This window comes from Lytechinus variegatus, chromosome 12 (genome assembly GCF_018143015.1).
Source record: "Lytechinus variegatus isolate NC3 chromosome 12, Lvar_3.0, whole genome shotgun sequence".
Classification (NCBI taxonomy): domain Eukaryota; kingdom Metazoa; phylum Echinodermata; class Echinoidea; order Temnopleuroida; family Toxopneustidae; genus Lytechinus; species Lytechinus variegatus.
This window is the reverse complement of record NC_054751.1, coordinates 3,570,271-3,590,324: the sequence shown is the minus strand read 5'-3', so window position 1 is coordinate 3,590,324 and position 20,054 is coordinate 3,570,271. Positions and strand designations below refer to the sequence as shown.

The 20,054-nt window shown below is 37.7% G+C and overlaps 2 protein-coding genes across 3 annotated transcripts in view; one reads left to right on the top strand and one right to left on the bottom strand.

Annotated features, from left to right (window-relative positions):
* Window positions 1–2,959: 2,959 nt before the first annotated feature.
* LOC121425659 (aqualysin-1-like) lies at window positions 2,960–9,609 on the bottom strand. Of its 2 annotated transcripts, none has more exons than XM_041621802.1 (9): window positions 9,500–9,609; window positions 8,705–8,821; window positions 7,832–7,972; window positions 7,154–7,283; window positions 6,378–6,484; window positions 5,695–5,836; window positions 4,846–5,030; window positions 3,895–4,066; window positions 2,960–3,182 (listed from the first exon to the last, which is right to left on the bottom strand). In XM_041621802.1, the coding sequence occupies exons 2-9, from the start codon at window positions 8,816–8,818 to the stop codon at window positions 3,043–3,045; spliced, it is 1,131 nt and encodes a 376-aa protein (XP_041477736.1). In that variant the 5' UTR covers window positions 8,819–8,821; window positions 9,500–9,609; the 3' UTR covers window positions 2,960–3,042. The 2 variants fall into 2 exon arrangements, with proteins under 2 accessions (XP_041477736.1, XP_041477737.1); XM_041621803.1 differs by having other exon boundaries at window positions 8,705–8,818; window positions 9,500–9,563.
* Window positions 9,610–15,111: 5,502 nt separating this feature from the next.
* Window positions 15,112–20,054, top strand: part of LOC121424649 (dynactin subunit 1-like) — a 74,530-nt gene continuing 69,587 nt past the window's right edge. Inside the window, exon 1 of the mRNA XM_041620385.1 lies at window positions 15,112–15,154. The gene's annotated coding sequence lies outside the window, so the exon portion shown is untranslated. The remainder of the gene's footprint in view (window positions 15,155–20,054) is intronic.

Sequence of the window (20,054 nt, the reverse complement as noted above, 5' to 3'; positions counted from 1 at the left end):
CTATTGTCAAAAGCCCTCCATGACAAAGCATTCGGTGTTTAATCAAAGCAGCCATGTCTCCTGGACTCTGGACAAATGAAATATTTGATTTTTTTTCGTCAGCTCAGAATTTTACGACGATCAACTGTCCTGGTGCACTGATTTTCGACAATGAGCTCTGTAATTTGATTTGTCGGGCATTTCAATAGATTTTCTATTTACTGTTGAAAAATCCACTTCCCTTGAGATTGCAAAAATTCGCTATTATCTTTCAAGATTGCATCTTTCTGTCGTATCTGTTTTTCATCCCATCTTTCTTTCCCTCTTCTCCCCTATCTGTTTTTTCCTTCTCTGTCCCTTCCCCCTCTCCTGCCTCCTCACTCTCTTCCTCTTTCTATTTTTCCCTTCCTCACTAATCCTAGTATCAATCACCCTCTCCTCTCACTACATGTAATGACAATCTCTTGTAATATATCAGTTTAATCATGGAGCTACTAACGGATGGTTTAATCAGTAAAGTTATAGAATTATGAAAGGGAGGTTGTGGGTTCGATACTCGGTCGAATCATAACCAAAAATAACTTCAGAAATGGGACCTCCTTTTTTCCAGCCAGGCGATCGGGGTATTGGAACGGAAAAGAGTAATACTGTTAATATCATGATATAACATTATACAGGCCCCGATGAGAGAACAGTTCATATGAGCTGAAGTACCCTATCTAGAGTAAACATATTCACTTACACCACCTTGTATACAGTGCGTATCATAAAAAAGATTACACTTAGAACAAAATCCTGTAAAATTATACATTTGTAATATCCTGAAGATTTTTCCACATCTTAACATTGGTACAGCTCCATTTAAGCAAATGACGATATAACTGTTGAAAAATATTTTCGCTTGAGTGAGCACCACTTACTTTTGAAAAGTTAGTGAAAAATTATTTGCGCAGAACTTTGAAAATTAGAATGTAATCATGAAAAACACGTGGAATTTAGCTAGTAAAATTGATTTGAAGATATATTTAACCTTGTTTCCTTGCCCAACACACTTTGAAGAGTGCATTGCTCTCCACCCCACTCCCCCACACACCGAGGCAATCGTGACGATAATTGCTTTACACTGAGCTGTGATTTACATGGCATGGCTTAGGCTTGATTTTCATTTTGTTAATCATTGTCAAGCTTGTCAAACAAATATTAAATAAAAAATGAAATGTAAACCCACTTAAATGATAAAAACTTAGTGAAAAATGCTGGAGATGTATGATATTAACTTTTGTTCAGATCTAGTTATGTCCTCAGATCCAGCTGGCACAAAAAGGGTAAAGGTTGTGCAGCTTATTACGTGTTGAAATTTCAATTTGGGTGGCAAAATTGTTACAAAATGCTTGAATGTATCCATTTTATTTCAATTGATTAAAAGTGCAAGAGATATGTATGAGAAATGTTTCGGAGGGTAAATTTGATTTCGCCCTTTCCCCTTGTATTGACACAGCGTGAAAACAAGCATTTTTGCGCAAACAGATTTCTGCGAGCTTTACAAAAACTAGGCAGTGCTCACTCAAGTGTAACATTCTGTCAAAACTTTTACTTTCATTCGATAGATGAGACCCAAACCCAAGATTATGCGTGAAAAAATGACTCACATGTTGTATATTTCTTTAATTCCCAGGGCTTTTTCAAAGTGTAAACATTTTTTTGATACGCACTGTATAATAATGATAGTAATGATATTCAACTCTTTCTCCCCTCTCCCTCATGATGACGATCTCATACGTATATATCTCTCAGTTTTGTCCATTTATATTTCTGTCCTTACTTCTTTCCCCCTTTCTTTCATTTTTTAAAATAAAAATAGTTTCTCTCTAAACCCCTTCCCCACTTTCCTTCCTTTTCTGGTGACACGACATTTGCTCTTGCATTTATCCACATTGTGCCGCACTCGACCCAGGTGAGGTGAATGGGTACTCGGTAGGATTCATTCCTTGAACGCTTTAGCGCCTATTAATATGGCGGCTCAGCTACAGCCGGGGTAATAATATGATACTAAGTATCAAAGCGCAGTTGAGTATATGCACATAGTAACTGCACTATATAAATGGACATATTATTGTTATCAATTGCTCCTATACGGGCCTTTTTCGTTAGGGTTGCAATATGGTTTTATGTTAAGTTTAGGATAGGGAATAGCGTTAAATCCAGGGTTGACCATTCCATGAGTGTGTGGAATTTGCAGAGGAGTAATTGTCGCTGGAGCAAATATCATGGAAACACTCTTTATAAAATAGATAGATAGATAGATTGATAGATGATGATAGATAGATAGATTGATAGATAGATTGATAGATAGATAGATAGATAGATAGATAGATAGATAGAAAGAAAGAAAGATAGATATATATAGATAGATAGATAGATAGATAGATAGATATATAGATAGATAGATAGATTGATAGATAGATAGATTGATATATAGATTGATAGATAGATTGATAGATAGAAAGATTGATAGATAGATAGATAGATGGATGGATAATCCGAACAATTATTTTTCATTCGAATAGAAATTTTATTCGAATAGAAACGTATAAACAATAAGTATACATATCTCCATCCTTCGCAGTTTGACAATTAAATTGTAAATTGGATTACAAAATTATTTTAACAAGGTAAATTTCACATAATTTATGTGTGGCTTCATCTCACCCTTCCCCTACCCCCACCCACCCCCACTCTCTCTCTCTCTCTCCCTCCCTCTCCGGTATCCCATATTTCATTCATGTCAGCTATCCACCTTTCTCTCTCATTCTGTAATTTCTCGTTATTTCGTTCTCTCACTTTTGTTTTCCCTCTCTCTCTTCATGACCTCTTTCCTGATCTCTTCTTTCTCTTCGATGTTTATCGGCCTCATTCTGACTCTGTCTTCAACACAGAAAATCAACGAGTAACAAATAAACGTACGTCCCAGTCATATATGTCTTATTACACAAAATTTATTACTTTTTAATCATTTTATATAATTTATTGCACCAATCAGAAAAAGCATCCATATTTCATAGTTTAGTTGGTGAAGAGAAGGAGATTGGGGGAAAGGAAGCCAATGTCTGAGACCAGTCCAGGGGTAGCGGTGCTCAGCAAGTCGTTGCCGATGGTGCCGGGGGCGGCGCTGGGGCTTGCCTGGAGCATAAGGGCTGCGACACCTGTAGAAAGGCGAAAATCAGATTTTTAGACAAGATATATAACGGTTTCTGCATGTTCTAAAACCTTTTGATTACAATGACATGTATCGGGATAGTGGCGTAACTACGGGGGACGGGGGCACGTGCCTCCCTAATCGGCTGGCAAAAAAAGGGAGAAAGGGGGGGAAAAGAAATGTAGTGGGGAAAGAAGAAGAAATTGTTGTATATCATATTATATTAAATGTATTACATCACATTGCATAGGATTTTTTTTCATAATTTTATGAAATATTATTTGCTTTGGGCCTGTGTTCATCATTCCTGGTGCTCGCATTTTCTGTGTTAATGAGATGAAATTCGTCAGTCTTCGTCAAAAAATTTGGTTGGACCTATACGCCCTATATGTTTCCGGAACACAATATTTTTTTCAAATTTGAAATCCGTTGAAGGGTGGATGATCATAACACGCCTTTTTCTAAAATAACAGAAGGTCGGGTTTTTATACGACGATGACGACGAGGATGACATCGATGTCGAGAACATTAACACTACATTCTTTTCGTCGTGCATGCAGGGGGGGGGGGCTATTCATACACATGTCATGCCGCTTTGTATTTGTTTCATCTGCATTCTTCACTCTACAAACTTTACATCAGGAAAGGGGTAATGCGTAGAGGAAACTGCATGTACTAGTTTTCCATCGATCTCCCCTTGCTCATGGAAAAAAACTTACCTGAGACGTGTGGGCAGGCCATGGAGGTACCACTGATGGTGTTGGTGGCAGTGTCGGAGCGGATCCAGGCGGAGGTGATGTCCACACCAGGAGCCCAGATGTTGACGCAGGAGCCGTAGCAGGAGAAGGAAGCGCGGGAATCACTACGGTCGGTGGCACCAACGGTCATGGCCTGCATGGAGACAAAAAATGAAATCATTTGAATTATTTTGATATCCAATTGTGATAACAAACTGTTATCAAATTGTTATCATTAGGTTGAACAATGGTTGAGAAATCAAACAATCCTCGTGTTCTCATATGAATTTGCATACTCCATAAACATGATAACCTCGAATTTGCTGTGGGTTAGCAACAAATTTCAAACGAGATAATTTTACTGATGATTTATTTGCTTCAAGTGTTTCATTATCTATATGGATGCATACGACCAAATTCGTATTACCAACGCCGTTTCCAAATCCAAACTGACAAAGCAATTCTTTTTATTGTAGTCCAAGGGAGCGTTTCATGAAAGGACTTGTCAGACGTTTTATCCGACAAGCCCTGTTTCATCCGACAGTTACCGTAGCAAAAATGCCCCTCGGCCAATCAGAATCTAGGAAAGAGTTAGTTGCCATCAAACGCATCGCAACTTCATTTTCAACCAATTAACAGCGCACATTTTGGACTTGCGATTGATATTTTGACTTGCGTTTAAACGCAACTCTTTCTGCAACGGGCCCTGACAACTTTCGGATTTTTTTTTGATCAACGCGCTCCCCAGATACCTTGTTCACTTATCTATCGTTCGGTTGAAGTCATGAATAGTATACCGACACTTATGTAAAGTGATAGCCTTGACTTTCCTTAGGGTTATGTATAATTTCAAAAGAGTTGGAGGGGACGGGATTATGGGAATTACTTGGTTGATGTACTTTTGGATGAAGGTGAAGAAAAACAAGCACTTACGTAGCCAGAACGAGCTGGGGAGTAGTTGCAGGAGTTGTCGTTGCTGTTTCCTGCAGCTACTGAAACGAAGAATCCACGAGTGTAAAGGCTCCTGACGGCATTGTCGATGAGGGAGGAGGCTCCTCCGCCGAGAGACATGGAGACAACGGCTGGCTTGCTTCCGTAGGTGGCAATGTAATCCATACCTGAAAGACAGAAAGGATGAGTAGGAAGTTCAAAATTGGACGTAATCATGATATAGTCCCCAAATAACAAAAATGGGGATTGATCGCCATAGAATTAGAGTTACAGTAGTAATTATTGACTCCTAATCAATATAATACATAGACAGCCGTTAACTTTTAGTGACGACAATCAATGTCGTACCAACCACATCATCAGCATCCACATATTAACCACGAATCGTCATCATCATCACCATCAACACCACCACCATTATCATCACAATCATCATCACCACCATCATCATCATCACCACCACCATCATCATCATCAACACCACCACCATCATCATCATCACCACCATCATCATCATCACAACCACCATCATCATCACCATCAACACCACCACCATCATCATCATCATCACAACCACCGCCACCACAGAATTGATATCATCATCATCATCTTCATCACCACCATCATCATCATCATCATCACGAGCATCATCAACACCAGCATCATCACCATCATCATCATCATAATCATCGTCGTCGTCGTCAGCAACACCACCATTATCACCACCGCCGTTATAATCCAGTCAATTAGCTTGAGTTGAATTTAACTTTATCAAAATGATTTTCTGAGATTTGATTGTTTCTATATCAAGTATTATCATGTTCTTCATACCGTCAACGATTCCACTGTATGATCCAGATCCGAGACAGTTGAGAACACGGACGCCGAAGAGGTTGGTATTCTTGGCCACTCCGTATTCGGTTCCTCCGACGGTACCAGCACAGTGAGTTCCGTGTCCGTTGCAGTCGTTGCCCTATGAACATTAAAAAAAATAAAGATTTTCTTGGTGAATATCTTTGATATGAATTAACTCTTTGACAGTAAAAGCAAAACAAAACGAGAAAAAAATACCTCAAGATACAAATTTGGAGGAGACTTTCTCCGAATGCTCCCCGTCAATGGACTCGTAAATCGTTCTGGCTAATTTTCAAAATCTTGAATCGTGTGAAGCGGCCGAAGCCCCTTCTAATTCTCAATCGGACGTTCCCCAAATCTTTTTTTTAAAAATGGAAGCGTTGTCAATTGTTCTCTGACTCTTGGAGAAGTCTCAATTTGCACAAGTCCCTGAACAACAATGACCCCGCGAGAGCTTGGAGCCTTATAGGAATGTCAGATTATTTCACTTTTCGACACCCGCATTTCATGCAAAACACTCACGTTTTCATGAAACCACATACAGCTTTTAAGTCTGGCTCTGCTATGGGATGTGAGGAATATTCCGTAAAATTCAAAAGCAACAGTACGTCAGTAAAGACTTAAGATATGCACTCTGAGTTTTTTTTTTACAAACTTACATTGCCTCCGACAGCGTCGTAAAAGATGGTGGCACGGCCTGCGAAGTCGTTGTGGGTAGCCCAGATACCGGTGTCAACAACGTATACGTTGACGTTAGAACCATCGTCTGAATGTCGAAAATATGGAGAAGCAGAAAAAGTGTCAATTTCAATCACGATTTTAATGGGTACTGTCTAGAACCGACCGATTAATTAAACAAACAGATTAAATCGGAGGACCGGACTTTGTTTTGAACTTGTTAAAAAAACAGAACCATCACATTTTTTTTTCATTGTGAAGGAAACGGATTAAACAGTTAGAATTGTATTTTTCAAGGTCAACATTAGGACGAACGAAGATTCCGCTGAAGTAGATGACCGGAATTTGTTTTGAACTTGTTAAGTTTTACAAAAGCTGACAAAAACAAAACCGCCTAAATATTTTTTTAATATATATACTTTTTAATCAAAGAAACGATTTGAAATATAAGTAAATATTATTCTTATTATTATACCCCAGCAGTGGGGTATGTTTTAAATGGGAATCGACAATAAAATGTCAGTTATTTGATGCAGATTTGGAGCTGAGTGAGTGTTTGATTATCACGCTTAATATGCTACTCATCCAGTCATCAGGAATGCCGGCAAAATATGGAAAAACAAACAAACAAAAACAATAATAAGGAGTCTAAGATAGAGAGATACGCTCGATATTCACAATCAATCGTTTAGTGTTCTAGCTACGTTTAATTGTACAATTAATCGTATCCTTGATGTAACCTGGTCCTTGGACTTACAGGCAGAGTTGTAGTTGTTATCCATGGGGAGGTTCCTCTGATCAATACGATCAAGACCCCATGAAGAGACAGCCTGGGCACGGACAACACCATCCTCCTCAACGGTTACGATTCCATCAAAGCGACGAACCTGTCAATGACATCGAAGCATCGAAAAGGATGTCAAGCAACTTTCAGGACCGACATGAACATTGGCTACCATTTTTATGAAATCATAGCGGGCCCGACGAGATTTCTCTCAGTTTACACCGTACCACAGAAAAAATCAACATGTATATGAATTGTTTACTATTTGGTTTATCCTATTTGGTTTATCCTATGAACTTAAATTAAAATTGTTCATATTTGAACAATTTTTTTCGAGATTTGATCATTATGATCAGCGACTCTTTTGCAATTAATAGGAGAACATTTTTTGTTGGGATTTTAAACATTTTGTTTACCACAGCCAGTCAGATAGAAAGATTCCAGTTGTTTTTTAATGTTATTGACAAGTTGTTATTATAACAAGTTTTACGAAACGAGGTCCCATTACCAGGACTCTTCTTTAACCTAACGTCGCATTGTTTTTTTCCTTATAAGTAAGTCTCAACCCCCCCCCCTTACCAAATCAGAAGATCCCGGGCCGCGGATGGGTAATCTAAAGTATCCCTTTATCAAGACTAAATTTTTACTTACGAAGTCGACGGCCTCATCGCTGAGTTCAAGAGAGAGAGCCCTGACCGCACGGAAGACTTTGAGGACCTTACCAAGCTTGAATCGACGAGTGTTAAGAGCCTTCTGAAGACGATCAGCAAAATCACCTACTTCGATGTCATCCTGCGAGTCAAAACAAAAAGAATTATTTCTTTTTTAAATCAATAAAGCATGATTAAAAATAAAACAGTAAAAAGGGCATTGATATCACCCATATTCAGCCTGTCCGGGAGAATGTAGCATTGAATAATCTCGCAGACTATCCCCTTTCCAATTTGCGATATCATTGAAAAGACTGCTTGTCATGCAAAAGAATGTTTAAAATGTTCACTTCCATCAGTTTGATTTTTAGAAGTCCCGACAAAGTAACATATTTGCTTTCCCTTTACTAGCTGGCTGTTACAACAAATAAAAAAAGGTGAAAGATAATCTTAACGTTATATAATGTATACATTTTTCAATCTTCCTCTTTCATTCGTGACTCCATTCTCCGTTTTATTTTTCTTCTTTCTCATTTTTATTATCTACATTTATTCTCTTTCAGTGGATATGCATATTTCCAAAGATATTTACATTTTAAAGCATCATACTGTGTATTAGATTTTCTTTGCGATGAATCAATATAATAATTTATTTTTTTGTATACCTTGTTTATTATTAGTGACGATATTGCAGTGAATGTATGCTATCTAATAATTATTGTGTATTTTTTTTGTGGAAACGAACAAATATTAATCTTAAATCTTAAAATTTTAAATCTTCAATGCTGACTGTGACGTTATAATGAAAGCGCACAGATGTGATTCAAAGAAAAAGAATAAATGAATACGGTCAGTCAAGAAGCATCATACTTACACTGAGAGCGACGAGGTATCGATTCTTGATCTTCTCTGCAGCGGTGTTGTATGAGGCGATGCCGTAGGCAGAGACGGCCATACAGGCCAAGAGGCACAGAGTGAAAGCACGCATCTTCTAGAGAATAGAAAAGAAAAACAAAGAGAAGACTTTAGATAAACTGGTCAGTAAGCAACGTATCTGTTGCCTTTTGAACAGACATTGAGGTGTGTCTTACTTTTGCAATTCGGGTTTTATTTTCGCAACTGCAACGGGGACAGATTCAATGACAGAGTAAATCTATTGAAAATGTCCGTCTTATGAACATCAAGGACGTCTTTGTCGAAAATTGCTGAACCGGAACAGCAGTTTCGTCCTAAGTTTCGGAGATGACGAAAACTTGCAAATATTGTTGTTTGTCCAGAGTCCAGGACGAAAATGCTGTTTGATTCACCAATTTTCGACAAAGACTGCTTGGCTGTTCATTGTCATGAAGGGCATTTGAAAATACATTTTCTATGTTCTTGGAAGTGTTCTGCGTGGCGGTGTGAAAACTACCTTCTATCAAATTTACCACCAGTTAAAAAATACAGCATTGTTTGCTGACATAGTGATGTTCTTTAAGTATGCAAATCTATCACAATTTATGATAAAAGTATATGAGATGTCTTACTCCTCTTCATCTATGGTTAACGTCCACTCTTAGCTTTTTAATATTTAATGACAATGATTTGATCGCAGAAATAAATGAAACATGTCCAAAACAAAAGTTCATGAGCAATAAAGAAGACCAAAATCATTATAAAAACTACTTACTGTGAATGAGATCTGTCGGCTGCTGACTGAAACTCAGATGTGAAACATTGGGACACTATTTTGCGGTATTTATATACTTTTCATTGCTTGGTTCATATTGAAATTGCAACGGCTCGTTTTTACTAAATGATTTATAAATAGATGATATGTGTGTTTATGACGTTGTTGATAATTCTCAAACAATTGATAAGATGATTTCAAGATATCTATCGGATTTAGGCTTTTAAACAGATGTGCCATATTCCACCAATATTAGGAGACAATGAGAAATCGCATTGATAGAAATAAACAGAATAATACAACAATTAATTGGTAATTCTTTGGGCAAACATCGGAAGGTAAATATTGTGGGTTTTGTTTTCAAATACAAAGACTGCTGATGCCGTTTGTTATCAAAATATATCCCACTATTGACCACAATCGGTGGCAATAATACGGGCCGATTATGCGTTTGTGTATGTGTGTGGGGGTGGGGTGTGTTTAAAGGGGAAGCAGTGTAGATAGACATAATCATTTGATGGGGATGTAGCCACATAACGCAATGGCAGTGACAATTGTAATTATTTAAAAATAAATTATCATCAAGGATAAAACAAATAACTAAATAGAGAATATATAGGCCTACATTAAAGACAAGTCAACCCCAACAAAAAGTTGTTATAAATAAAAAGAGAAAAATACAAGCACAATTAACACTGAAAATTTCATCGAAATCGGAAGTAGAATAAGAAATTTATGACATTTTAAAATTTCGCTTAATTTTAGACAGCTATATGCAAATCCTGGTTGGTATGCGAATCATGACGTCATCCACTCACTATTTCTTTTGTATTCTATTATATGAAATATTCTGGTTTTCTCCCCTATCCCTCGTCATGTGAAATTGAGTTTTATTCCTCCCTGAACACGTGGAATTAAGATTGTTTAACATTATGTGGTTCAGGAAGATTTTTACATTATTGTCATATCTGTAAAAATTGGAAAAGTGTATAATTCAAACAACAAAAAGCAAAAGAAATAGTGAGTGATGGACATCATCGACTCTCTCATTTGCATAACACTGAGTTGTGCATATAGGACTAACTGTTTTGAGAAAAATAAGCGAAACTTTATGTAGAAATAACTTTCTTATTTTACATCCGATTTTAATTTTTTTGCGTTATGCTTGTTAATTTTTTCTCAATTGATTCAAATCAACATTTGTCTAGGGTGGACTTGAGCTTTTAGAAAAAAAAAGCTATTTTAACGGCACGTGAAACCAAATGGAAAAGGAAAGGATATTGATTAAAATAGCATCAATATTCTTCACCACGGTAATGGCTTCTTGACGTTCTTTTAATAATAATCGTGGACATAGGAAATTAAGGTCAGTTACAAAAACATACATGAATGATAAGATACAATAAAAAAAGTAATGTGAGAAATGAGTTAATTCGAATGTTTCATTGAGAGAAATTTTACACCAGAGTCTGTTCCAAGATTACTGATAATATACGTAATAAACATTACATGATTCCTGTTGATACAATTGACAGATTGATGAATATTTATTGTGCATTGGTACCTTACTATGAGGGAGCGCATTAGATCACTTCTCTAAATCATCTTGCTCCAAAGTATATCAAATCTAGCCCCTTTTTCAGCAGATGGCGTCGCCGAAGACTTTTGCAAAAAGGAGGGATTTTTTTTTCGTTGTTTTAAAGCATAAATTTGCCGGTGGACGCGGATTGGTAGCACTTGGGGTTTATTTCCATTTCGTCTAATGCTAATTCGTCCAATTACCAGCTTGTCTACTATCATTTGGTCTACCTTCAGTTCGTCCACCCACCACATGGTCTACTTTCATTTAGTCTAATGCCATTCCTCCTCATAACCAGTTGGTCCAATGGTCATTTAGTTTCATATATACCTTTTGGTCAAATTGTACTTTTTTAAGTGTTAAATTATGCAAAATGACTGAAAATGAGTGAAGATTATAGACCAACTGGTTATGAGACGAAATGGTCATAGACGAAATGGTGATAAGACGAAGTGATGATTGGACCAAATGGTTGTTAGACGAAATGTTGCTGGACGGAATGGCATTATAGGCTAAATAAAAGTAGACCATGTGGCGAGTGGACGAGTTGGTAGTATACGAATTAGCAATTACCGCACTGCATTATCGGAGGTACATTCACAGTGACACCCCCCCTCCCCGCGGCTTTCAATAAAACACTGCTTTTCCTTAGATTAAGCACCCTATGAATGGAAGTGCCCCCCCCCCGGGTTCTTACAGCACCTTCCTAACACAACAAGACTGAAGACCATAGGCAAGTCTCCAAGCGCCACCTGTATAGACTTTGTTCAACGGAGGAAGAAAGCTCCACCCACTTCCTTGCTTCCTGCCCAGTCCTCAAACATTAAAGGGTCTAGGCACGGAAACTATCATATGCTAGTCACGTGACATTGTACACCAAAATAATGACATTTTCTGCTTACTCGATCTCAGAGTTAAAGAGAAAAATAAGATGTAGCTATTAAACCTGCCACATCATATTATACTACTATTAAACTATATACCGAATTCACACTTTTCCGTATTTTACCAATTTATGGGAAAATCTGTCAATTTGGAGTCCCTGAAAAGGGAAGGGTCGATGCGCTGATAGACTAAACCTACTCATCTTTAAGTTTCAAATAATAAAAGTGACTTAACAATATAGCAGAAATGCCTTTTGCCTGAAGGGGGGGGGGGTCAAAAACTGCGATTTTGTTTAAGAAAGAGGAAAGGTAAGCAAAAAAGGGTGGAGAGACTTCGGGAATCCCTAAGGGGTAGGCTTTGCTGAGGCAGCACTTCTTTATTGTAGTTGATAGAGGAAAATCTACTACTTTTTATCTCCAAGTGGTTACGAAACAATGAAAGAAGTTTGTTGTAGAGCAGAAACAACGTTTTACCTCAATAGGGGCTACAAATTGGCAGATTTTCACGATTTTGTTTTAAGAAAGAGGAAAATAAGTAAAAGGGTTGGAGAGACTTCGGGAATCCCTAAGGGGTAGGCTTTGCTGAGCCAGCACTTCTTTATTGTAGTTGATAGAAGAAAATCTACATTTTCATCTCCAAGTGGTTACCAACAATGAAATAGGTTTGCTGTAGAGCAGAAACAACGTTTCCAAATTGGCAGATTTCCCCATAACTTATATTAATAAAATGAGGGGAAAATAGGCAAAAAGGGTGGGGAGACTCAGGGAACCACTGACGGGGTAGGCTTTGCTGAGCCAGCACTTCTTTATATTTATGTAGCTGATAAAGGAAAATATTTTTTTTCAAATGGTTACGAAACAATGAAAGTTGTTTGCTATATATATAAAAAATAACATTTTTACATCAATGAGGGCTCCGAATTGATAGATTTTTCCATAAATAGGCAAAATATGGAAAAGAGATGGGTGACTTCGGCAAACCCCTGAGAGGTAGGGTTTGCTGTGCCAACACTCCTTTGTATGTAGCTGATGGAGGAAAATCTAGTTTTGTTATCTCCAAGTGGTTCCAAAGAATTAAAGTGGTCTACCGCAAAGGGGGAAACGCCTTTTACCTCAATGGGGCTCACAAATTTTACAACAAATGGGCAAAATACGCAAAAGTGGTGGGGTGATTTCAGCAGCCCCCTAAATGTAAGCTTTGATGTGCTAACACTTCTTTATATGTAGCACATAGAGGAAAGGCTACTCTTTTGTTTCGAAGTGGTTTTAAAACAATAAAACTGGCTTACACTGTAGCAGAAACATCTTTTTTGCCTCAATGAGGGCTCCGGATTTATAGATTTTTCCATAAATTGGCAAAATATGGAAAAGGGGTGATTGACTTTAGCAAACCCCGTAGGGGATAGACTTTGTGTGTGCCAGCACTTCTTTAAATTTAGGTGATAGAAGAAAATCTATTTTTCATCTTCAAAGGCATTCCAGCGATCGCGTTGTAGTCGATATAAAAGGATAACTGGGACACGGAGGTTGGTTTTTGGTGTCATTTTATCGCAATATCGCATAATACATTCGAATGTATTAAATTTTGCCCTTTATCTAAGCAAGTTAAGACATTAATACTGTTATGAAACATATCATATCAATTTGTTGTGTACAAAAAACGCTCCTTTTATAAGGCATAGAAATGGGACGTTTAACGCACAGTCACTAATACGCGCCGCTGTCTTCGCATCGTGCAGGCAGTCTACGTGTATAGTGGCGGGCTGCTACATTGCGGTGCAGGGGTGTTCAACTTACATATCGTGAGCGCACTCAGCTGCGTGTTTTCACTTCTTCTCCTTTCTCTCCTTTTCTTGTAATTTTTCCTCGCATTACTTGTTTTCATAAATTTCCCTCTCACTTTCCTTGTTTTCTCACTCCCTTCAGTTTTGTAACTCTTCTTGATCACTTGCATTCATTGGCACACCCCCCAGTCAAAAATGGTACGGTTCTATCCAACATACACTCAAGTCGTCGCTGTACGAATAGTGAAATTCTTCACGCGCTGCGTTGCCTAGCTATGCGTGTTTACTGTGTACACACAATGCCATCGGCTGAACCGGCCGCCAAACTATAGTGACCAAAATTGCAAAAGCTTTTGCAAATGTGAAAAGTGACAGAGGTTTTTTTTATCCAATCAAAATCATTCTTAGGTATTCGCAATCTACAGCATTTTCTGCAAAATGTCTTTTTTTGATAGGGTCTATTGTGACGTATATATTTTTTTACAACAATGTGAAGTCGCACCAAACGTTTCGTTTCCCGCACTTGCCCATTGGCTCATGTACAAATGGATTTCCAAAATCATCAAGAAAGGTTCCAAAAACCTCAAAAGTGACAGAACTTAATTTGACTAAAATTGACTGAAAATCATATCATGTTCAAGGTGAGAATCTGCTCTATTCTATTCTGTTTTGATAGATCACCTTGTTGACGCGTTTGGGAGATATCTTAGCAAATCCCTCAAAAACTGCGTATTTTCTATTATTCTCCATAGGGAAATAATTTAACACGCTACGCACTGCAAAAAAGGAGCGCAAACAAATTGATATGCAGTTTTCTCGTTGATATATCCCCTTTCTTGTCGAATGCTGGTATTTTATATTAGCTGTTGATGCTAATGATAAAACAAAGATTTCAATGCACATGCAAATTTTTGACCGAAAATACGGAAATTTGGCATAAATTCTCACATTTTCGAAAAATATGAAGCGGACAGTCCCGAAAACGATTGCAATTGATTTATGATATCTTAATGATAGTGAATTGTATATTCATTCTAAGATTTTTCCTTTATCTGTACAAAAAATATTAAGGATAAGGCATATCAATTAATTTTGGCAGCCATCTTGGACTTATGCAAATTAGATGCCTTTCCCCTATTCGTAAAGTTTGGGACTTTTAGTATGTTGTACTAGGGACCTCACAGAAATTCATTGTGAAAAAAATTCTGTTGCAATTTGCAATTTGTTCCAAGTTTGGTCAAAATTTGGGCTAAAATGCATATGGCTGGGCTAATTTATATAGGGCCTTGAGAAGAAGAAGTTGACGCCATCTACGGTACGTTAATGACGTTGTCTTGATTTCCGACGAACTGACAGGGAGCTGAGGGAGTAGAAAATTTTCGGAAAAGTGGATTTTGTTCGTGACTAGGTAACTTTTTGTTCACATATTTCTTATTTAATAAGCAGAAACTATTGTGTCATTATTATATTGGTATATAGCAGTCCTACCCAAGACTTAAAAGTCTGAATATCGGCTTTGAGAGAAGGCGTTACCCCATCCTTACTCCCAATAATAAGCTGTGGTCCCACATCCTTGATATTGTGTAATGTTTTGAAGGACAAAATCTTAATGTTTTAGGCCACTTTCAGCATTTTGTTACAAGACACTGGATATGGTTAATTAGGTTTATATTTGACTGTATTGTTCATGTTTTCAACACATTTGAATCTAACAAAAGTCAGTGTTAATTATGAAATGGGCACTTTTATCATGTTTATTTTAAATCGAGATCGTACCATTTTGCAATTTTATTCATTTTCAGAATCAGATCTCGATCTTAAGTGAATGTAACACCGACATTAGACAGCTGGCAGCAGTCTGTTTCGAGGAGTTTTTTCAATTTTTTTAGGAAAGTTCCATATGCACCCCCCACAAAGTTCACTTCAGATTTTTCTATCATTTTTGTCTCACCTGCGAAGCAGAGTGAGACTCACTCACACAACATGCGAGGTTAGTAATACTAACCTCGCACAACGCATGTGGTTTCATAGTGGACTTTGACGTTTTCATTCATCACACGAATGTGAGGGAATAAAAAATGCCAAACATCTCTGCATGCATGCACTCAGTGTGTATTGAACACGCACGACCACGATCTAATGAATATTCATCGGCGAGAGTGACATAATTTTACGAGTATCCTTTCAAACTTGGTTCTTAAGTGCCTACCGACTTTGAAATAATATCGCGTGCCCTCTTTAGGCAAAAGTTGATATCAACGCTGATCAAGAGGCATCTACGTGAAGATCACGAAAAATGCTCTTATTTTATTAAAAACAACACCAAACAGAATTCAACAAACGATCCATATGGTTCGGTAAGTGTCATAGAATAAATATAATGCTTAGCTACGATGTAAAGTCATAGTTATTTTAGTAAAAAGGGTGTGAAAGATTCGCGTGCACCAGGTGCATATGAATCCTTCACACACGAGACGATTTGAAACCATGAGTGAGTGAGACTATAGGCGCCGCTTTTCCGACGGCGGCGGCGACGGCGGCGGCGGCGTCAACATCAAATCTTAACCTGAGGTTAAGTTTTTGAAATGACATCATAACTTAGAAAGTATATGGACCTAGTTCATGAAACTTGGCCATAAGGTTAATCAAGTATTACTGAACATCCTATTAAAGTTTCATGTCACATGACCAAGGTCAAAGGTCATTTAGGGTCAATGAATTTAGACCATGTTGGAGGAATCAACATCGAAATCTTAACCTGAGGTTAAGTTTTTGAAATGTCATCATAACTTAGAAAATATATGGACCTAGTTCATGAAACTTGGACATAAGGTTAATCAAGTATCACTGAACATCCTGCATGAGTTTCACGTCACATGACCAAGGTCAAAGGTCATTTAGGGTCAATGAACTGTGGCCGAATTGGGGATATCTGTTGAATTCCCATCATAACTTTGAAAGTTTATGGATCTGATTCATGAAACTTGGACATAATAGTAATCAAGCATCACTGAATATTTTGTGCAAGTTTCAGGTCTCATGATTAAGGTCAAAGGTCATTTAGGGTCAATGAACTTTGGCCGAATCGGGGGTATCTGTTGAATTACCATCATAACTTTGAAAGTTTATTAGTCTACTTCATTAAACTTGGACATATGAGTAATCAAATATCACTGAACATCCTGTGCGCGTTTCAGGTCACATGACCAAGGTCAAAGGTCATGTAAGGTCAATGAACTTTGGCCATGTTGGGGTTTTTTGTTGAATAACCATCATATCTCTGTAAGTTTATTGGTCTAGTTCATAAAAAGTGGACATAAGAGTAACCATGTATCACTGAACATCTTGTGCGAGTTAGAGTAGTATTCAAAGTCAGCACTGCTGCTATATTGAACCGCGTGATGCAGGTGAGACGGCCAGAGGCATTCCACTTGTTTTTACTGTTGTTACCTTAGTTGGGACTCGAACTCACCTCGATTTATCTGCAGTCAAGACTTTTCCCGCTATGCTAGCGAGAAGCGCTGATACCGGAAGTAGCCTGGAGGCGTTCGGGGGTAAAAATCATAGTACTATTCGTACCTTTACCCCCTAACGCCTGGCGCTTGGGCCTATAGGGTCCTACATCGGAAGGGAAAATGCAACTATACAAATGCACCAAACAGCGCCTTATAATTTGAATCTGACGTTAACACTTCTGTACATGGGTAAAAATATCGGTTAGCAACGTTTGGTTAAAATAAAATTTACTGAAAGGGAAAAAAATCGCAGAAATGGGATGAAGAAATAAAAGTAGAAGAGAGTTTACTCACATTTGTTGTCTTCGCCATCTTGGATCCATTGTTAATGCAACCTAGTTACGTGACGCTTATAGAGGGCGGCAAAATCAAGTGCTAAAATGTCCCGCTTCAACCACTGAACCAGGGGGGTGTTTCATCAATATTGTCGCGCGACAACTGTCAGCGCTGACAGTTGTCGCGTATTTTAATGATTATCAGTCAATAGTTTGACTAGTCTTGACTCACAAACCCTTTACTGACAAAGACCCAGCTCTGTTAATAACGGTGGTTGTTTTTACTTGCACGCTGTAAGCAATTTTTTATCGGATAATGTACATACACTTGCACGCTGCACTTCACCAGTACGACAATACACCAGACGGTGGACTGTACTGTTTCCAGAATAAGAAGAATAAACTGATGTCTATGGACAATTACACGCGCTAGATCCTGCTCGAAATTTGAAAAGCCATATTTTGGTATGTATTTCCACTCCCCCATCATATATGTTCTATATTAGGTCTAGATATATTCTGAACCTTCTCCATGCTTTTATTTTCAATTTTAGTGGGGGATGCATATGGAACTCTTACTTTTTTTAAATTTCTCCTCGTACACAGACGGCTCGCTATCGTGCAGCCACCATGGCATTGGCATTAGCCTAGGGGGTTACCAATGCAAAATCCCCAAACGGGGCTCATTGATTTTTGTCTTATTTCATATAATTATAAATATTTAAGAAGAACTGTACCAAAATGATTATTATTTTGATTTGGCCTGAATTGCACCAAAATGGGGAAAATAAACTTAAAAGGGGGAAAAACAGTGACTTACTTCTACTGCTGCGCAACTTCACTTCCCTGTTTTTCCCGAACTTAATACATAAACATGGCCATTGAGTCCCTGTGTACAGATCGAGCTAGAATTTCAGTCTGTATTTGGTGAGTGGAGCCATGGGAGTTCAGTGGAACAGCCAACATAACAGAGACGAAAGCTTTTGGTCTACACCTACATTATAGTGTACAGTTACAGACTTAAGCCTTTGTTTATGAATAGATCTCTCGACTTGTGAATATAATATTCATGATCTTGAGCTGCTAAGAAAAGCTGGAAATAGAATTTTTTGATAGTAATATTGCCTATGTTATTCTAGTTTAAATGTAATAAAATAAAGAGAAACTAACATTTCCAGTCCTATTTCCAGCTTTTCTTAGCAGTCGGTCCAGTCACTGTGGAGTGCAATTGAAGCGGTACAAAGCTGATTTTCAGGTCACATGATACTCGTTTACCTGATCAGTTGGTTATCACTTTCGTGAGACGTCAATAATTGTGAATTTTGATATAAAATATGTTTAGAATAAAATATTTTATACATCTCTACAATTAAAAGATACACCTTGAACACTAACAATTTTGCCGCGCTGTCAACAACTATCGTAAGGGGCGCGCTATTTATAAATAAAAAATAATGTGCAGCTGTCTACTGCGACAAGGCTTGTCCCAAGAGTTGGGACAAAACTTGGAGGCGCCAATATGAAAATTTGGCCGCGTTGTAAACAACTATCGTTAGGGGCGCACTATTTATAAATAAAAAATAATGTGCAGCTGTATACCACGACAAGGCTTGTCCCAAGAGTTGGGACAAAACTTGGAGGCGCCAATCTGAAAACGAGTATCTTCCATGTTTAAAGGGACTGTCTATGTAATGATTTCTCTACACGAGAAATCTAGGAATCTTCATTCACCTGTCAAGTGCTGACATGTTTGCTGACGTCAATCGAGTGCATAGTCACTGTAAATATCAGGTTTCATAACAAAATTGTAGGAAGACGGCAAGTTCATGAAAAATACTTGTAGATGGTGAACTAGAGGGAATAGAGGTGACAGATTATATTTTAAGCACTCTCAATTCCTGTATTTGCTTCTGCAGGGCGAAGTGAAAAAAAAACTGCTCATAAACAAGGACAATCTCAATTAACATGGGATTTGTCTTTGTTAAGACAGGGCCACACTAACCCATTTTTTCTACTGGTCCAACCTATTCATGTCGGACCAGTAGATACCCAGTTTTTCAAATTTTTACTGGTCCGAACCTAAAATCTACTGGTCCCAAAAAATAAAACATTAAAAAAAGGCGCAAGTTTATTTGTCTAGCCTTTCGTTACCCCCCCCATGAAATAAAGGACAAAAAGAAAGCAAGACAGAAGCGAAGAAGGAAAGAAAGAAAAAAAGGAAGGAAGGAAGGAAAAGAAAGAAAAAATAAGAGAAAGGAAGGAGGGAAGGAAAGGGAGGAAAAGAAAGAATAAAAAAGGAAGGAAACAAAAAAAGGTAAAGAAAGGATAGATGTGAAGGAAGGAAAAAAGAAAGAACTAAAGAAGGAAGGGAAGGAAGGAATAAAGAAGAACAAAAATAAGAAAGAAAAAAAGGGAGAAAGAGAGAAGAAAGAAAGAAAAAAACAAATGAAGGAAAGAAATGAAGCAAGCAGTACAGAAAGAAAGAACAAATTAATCCAGAAAGTAGTAAAGGAAAGAA

Bases quoted from the DNA above. Each gene is read 5' to 3' on its own strand.
- LOC121425659 (XM_041621802.1), bottom strand. From the start codon at position 8,818: ATGCGTGCTTTCACTCTGTGCCTCTTGGCCTGTATGGCCGTCTCTGCC. The intron at 6,485-7,153 runs GTAAGTCCAAGG...TTCGACATTCAG, and splicing joins TAACAACTACAACTCTGCCT to ACGATGGTTCTAACGTCAAC. The intron at 4,067-4,845 runs GTAAGTGCTTGT...GTCTCCATGCAG, and splicing joins CCCCAGCTCGTTCTGGCTAC to GCCATGACCGTTGGTGCCAC.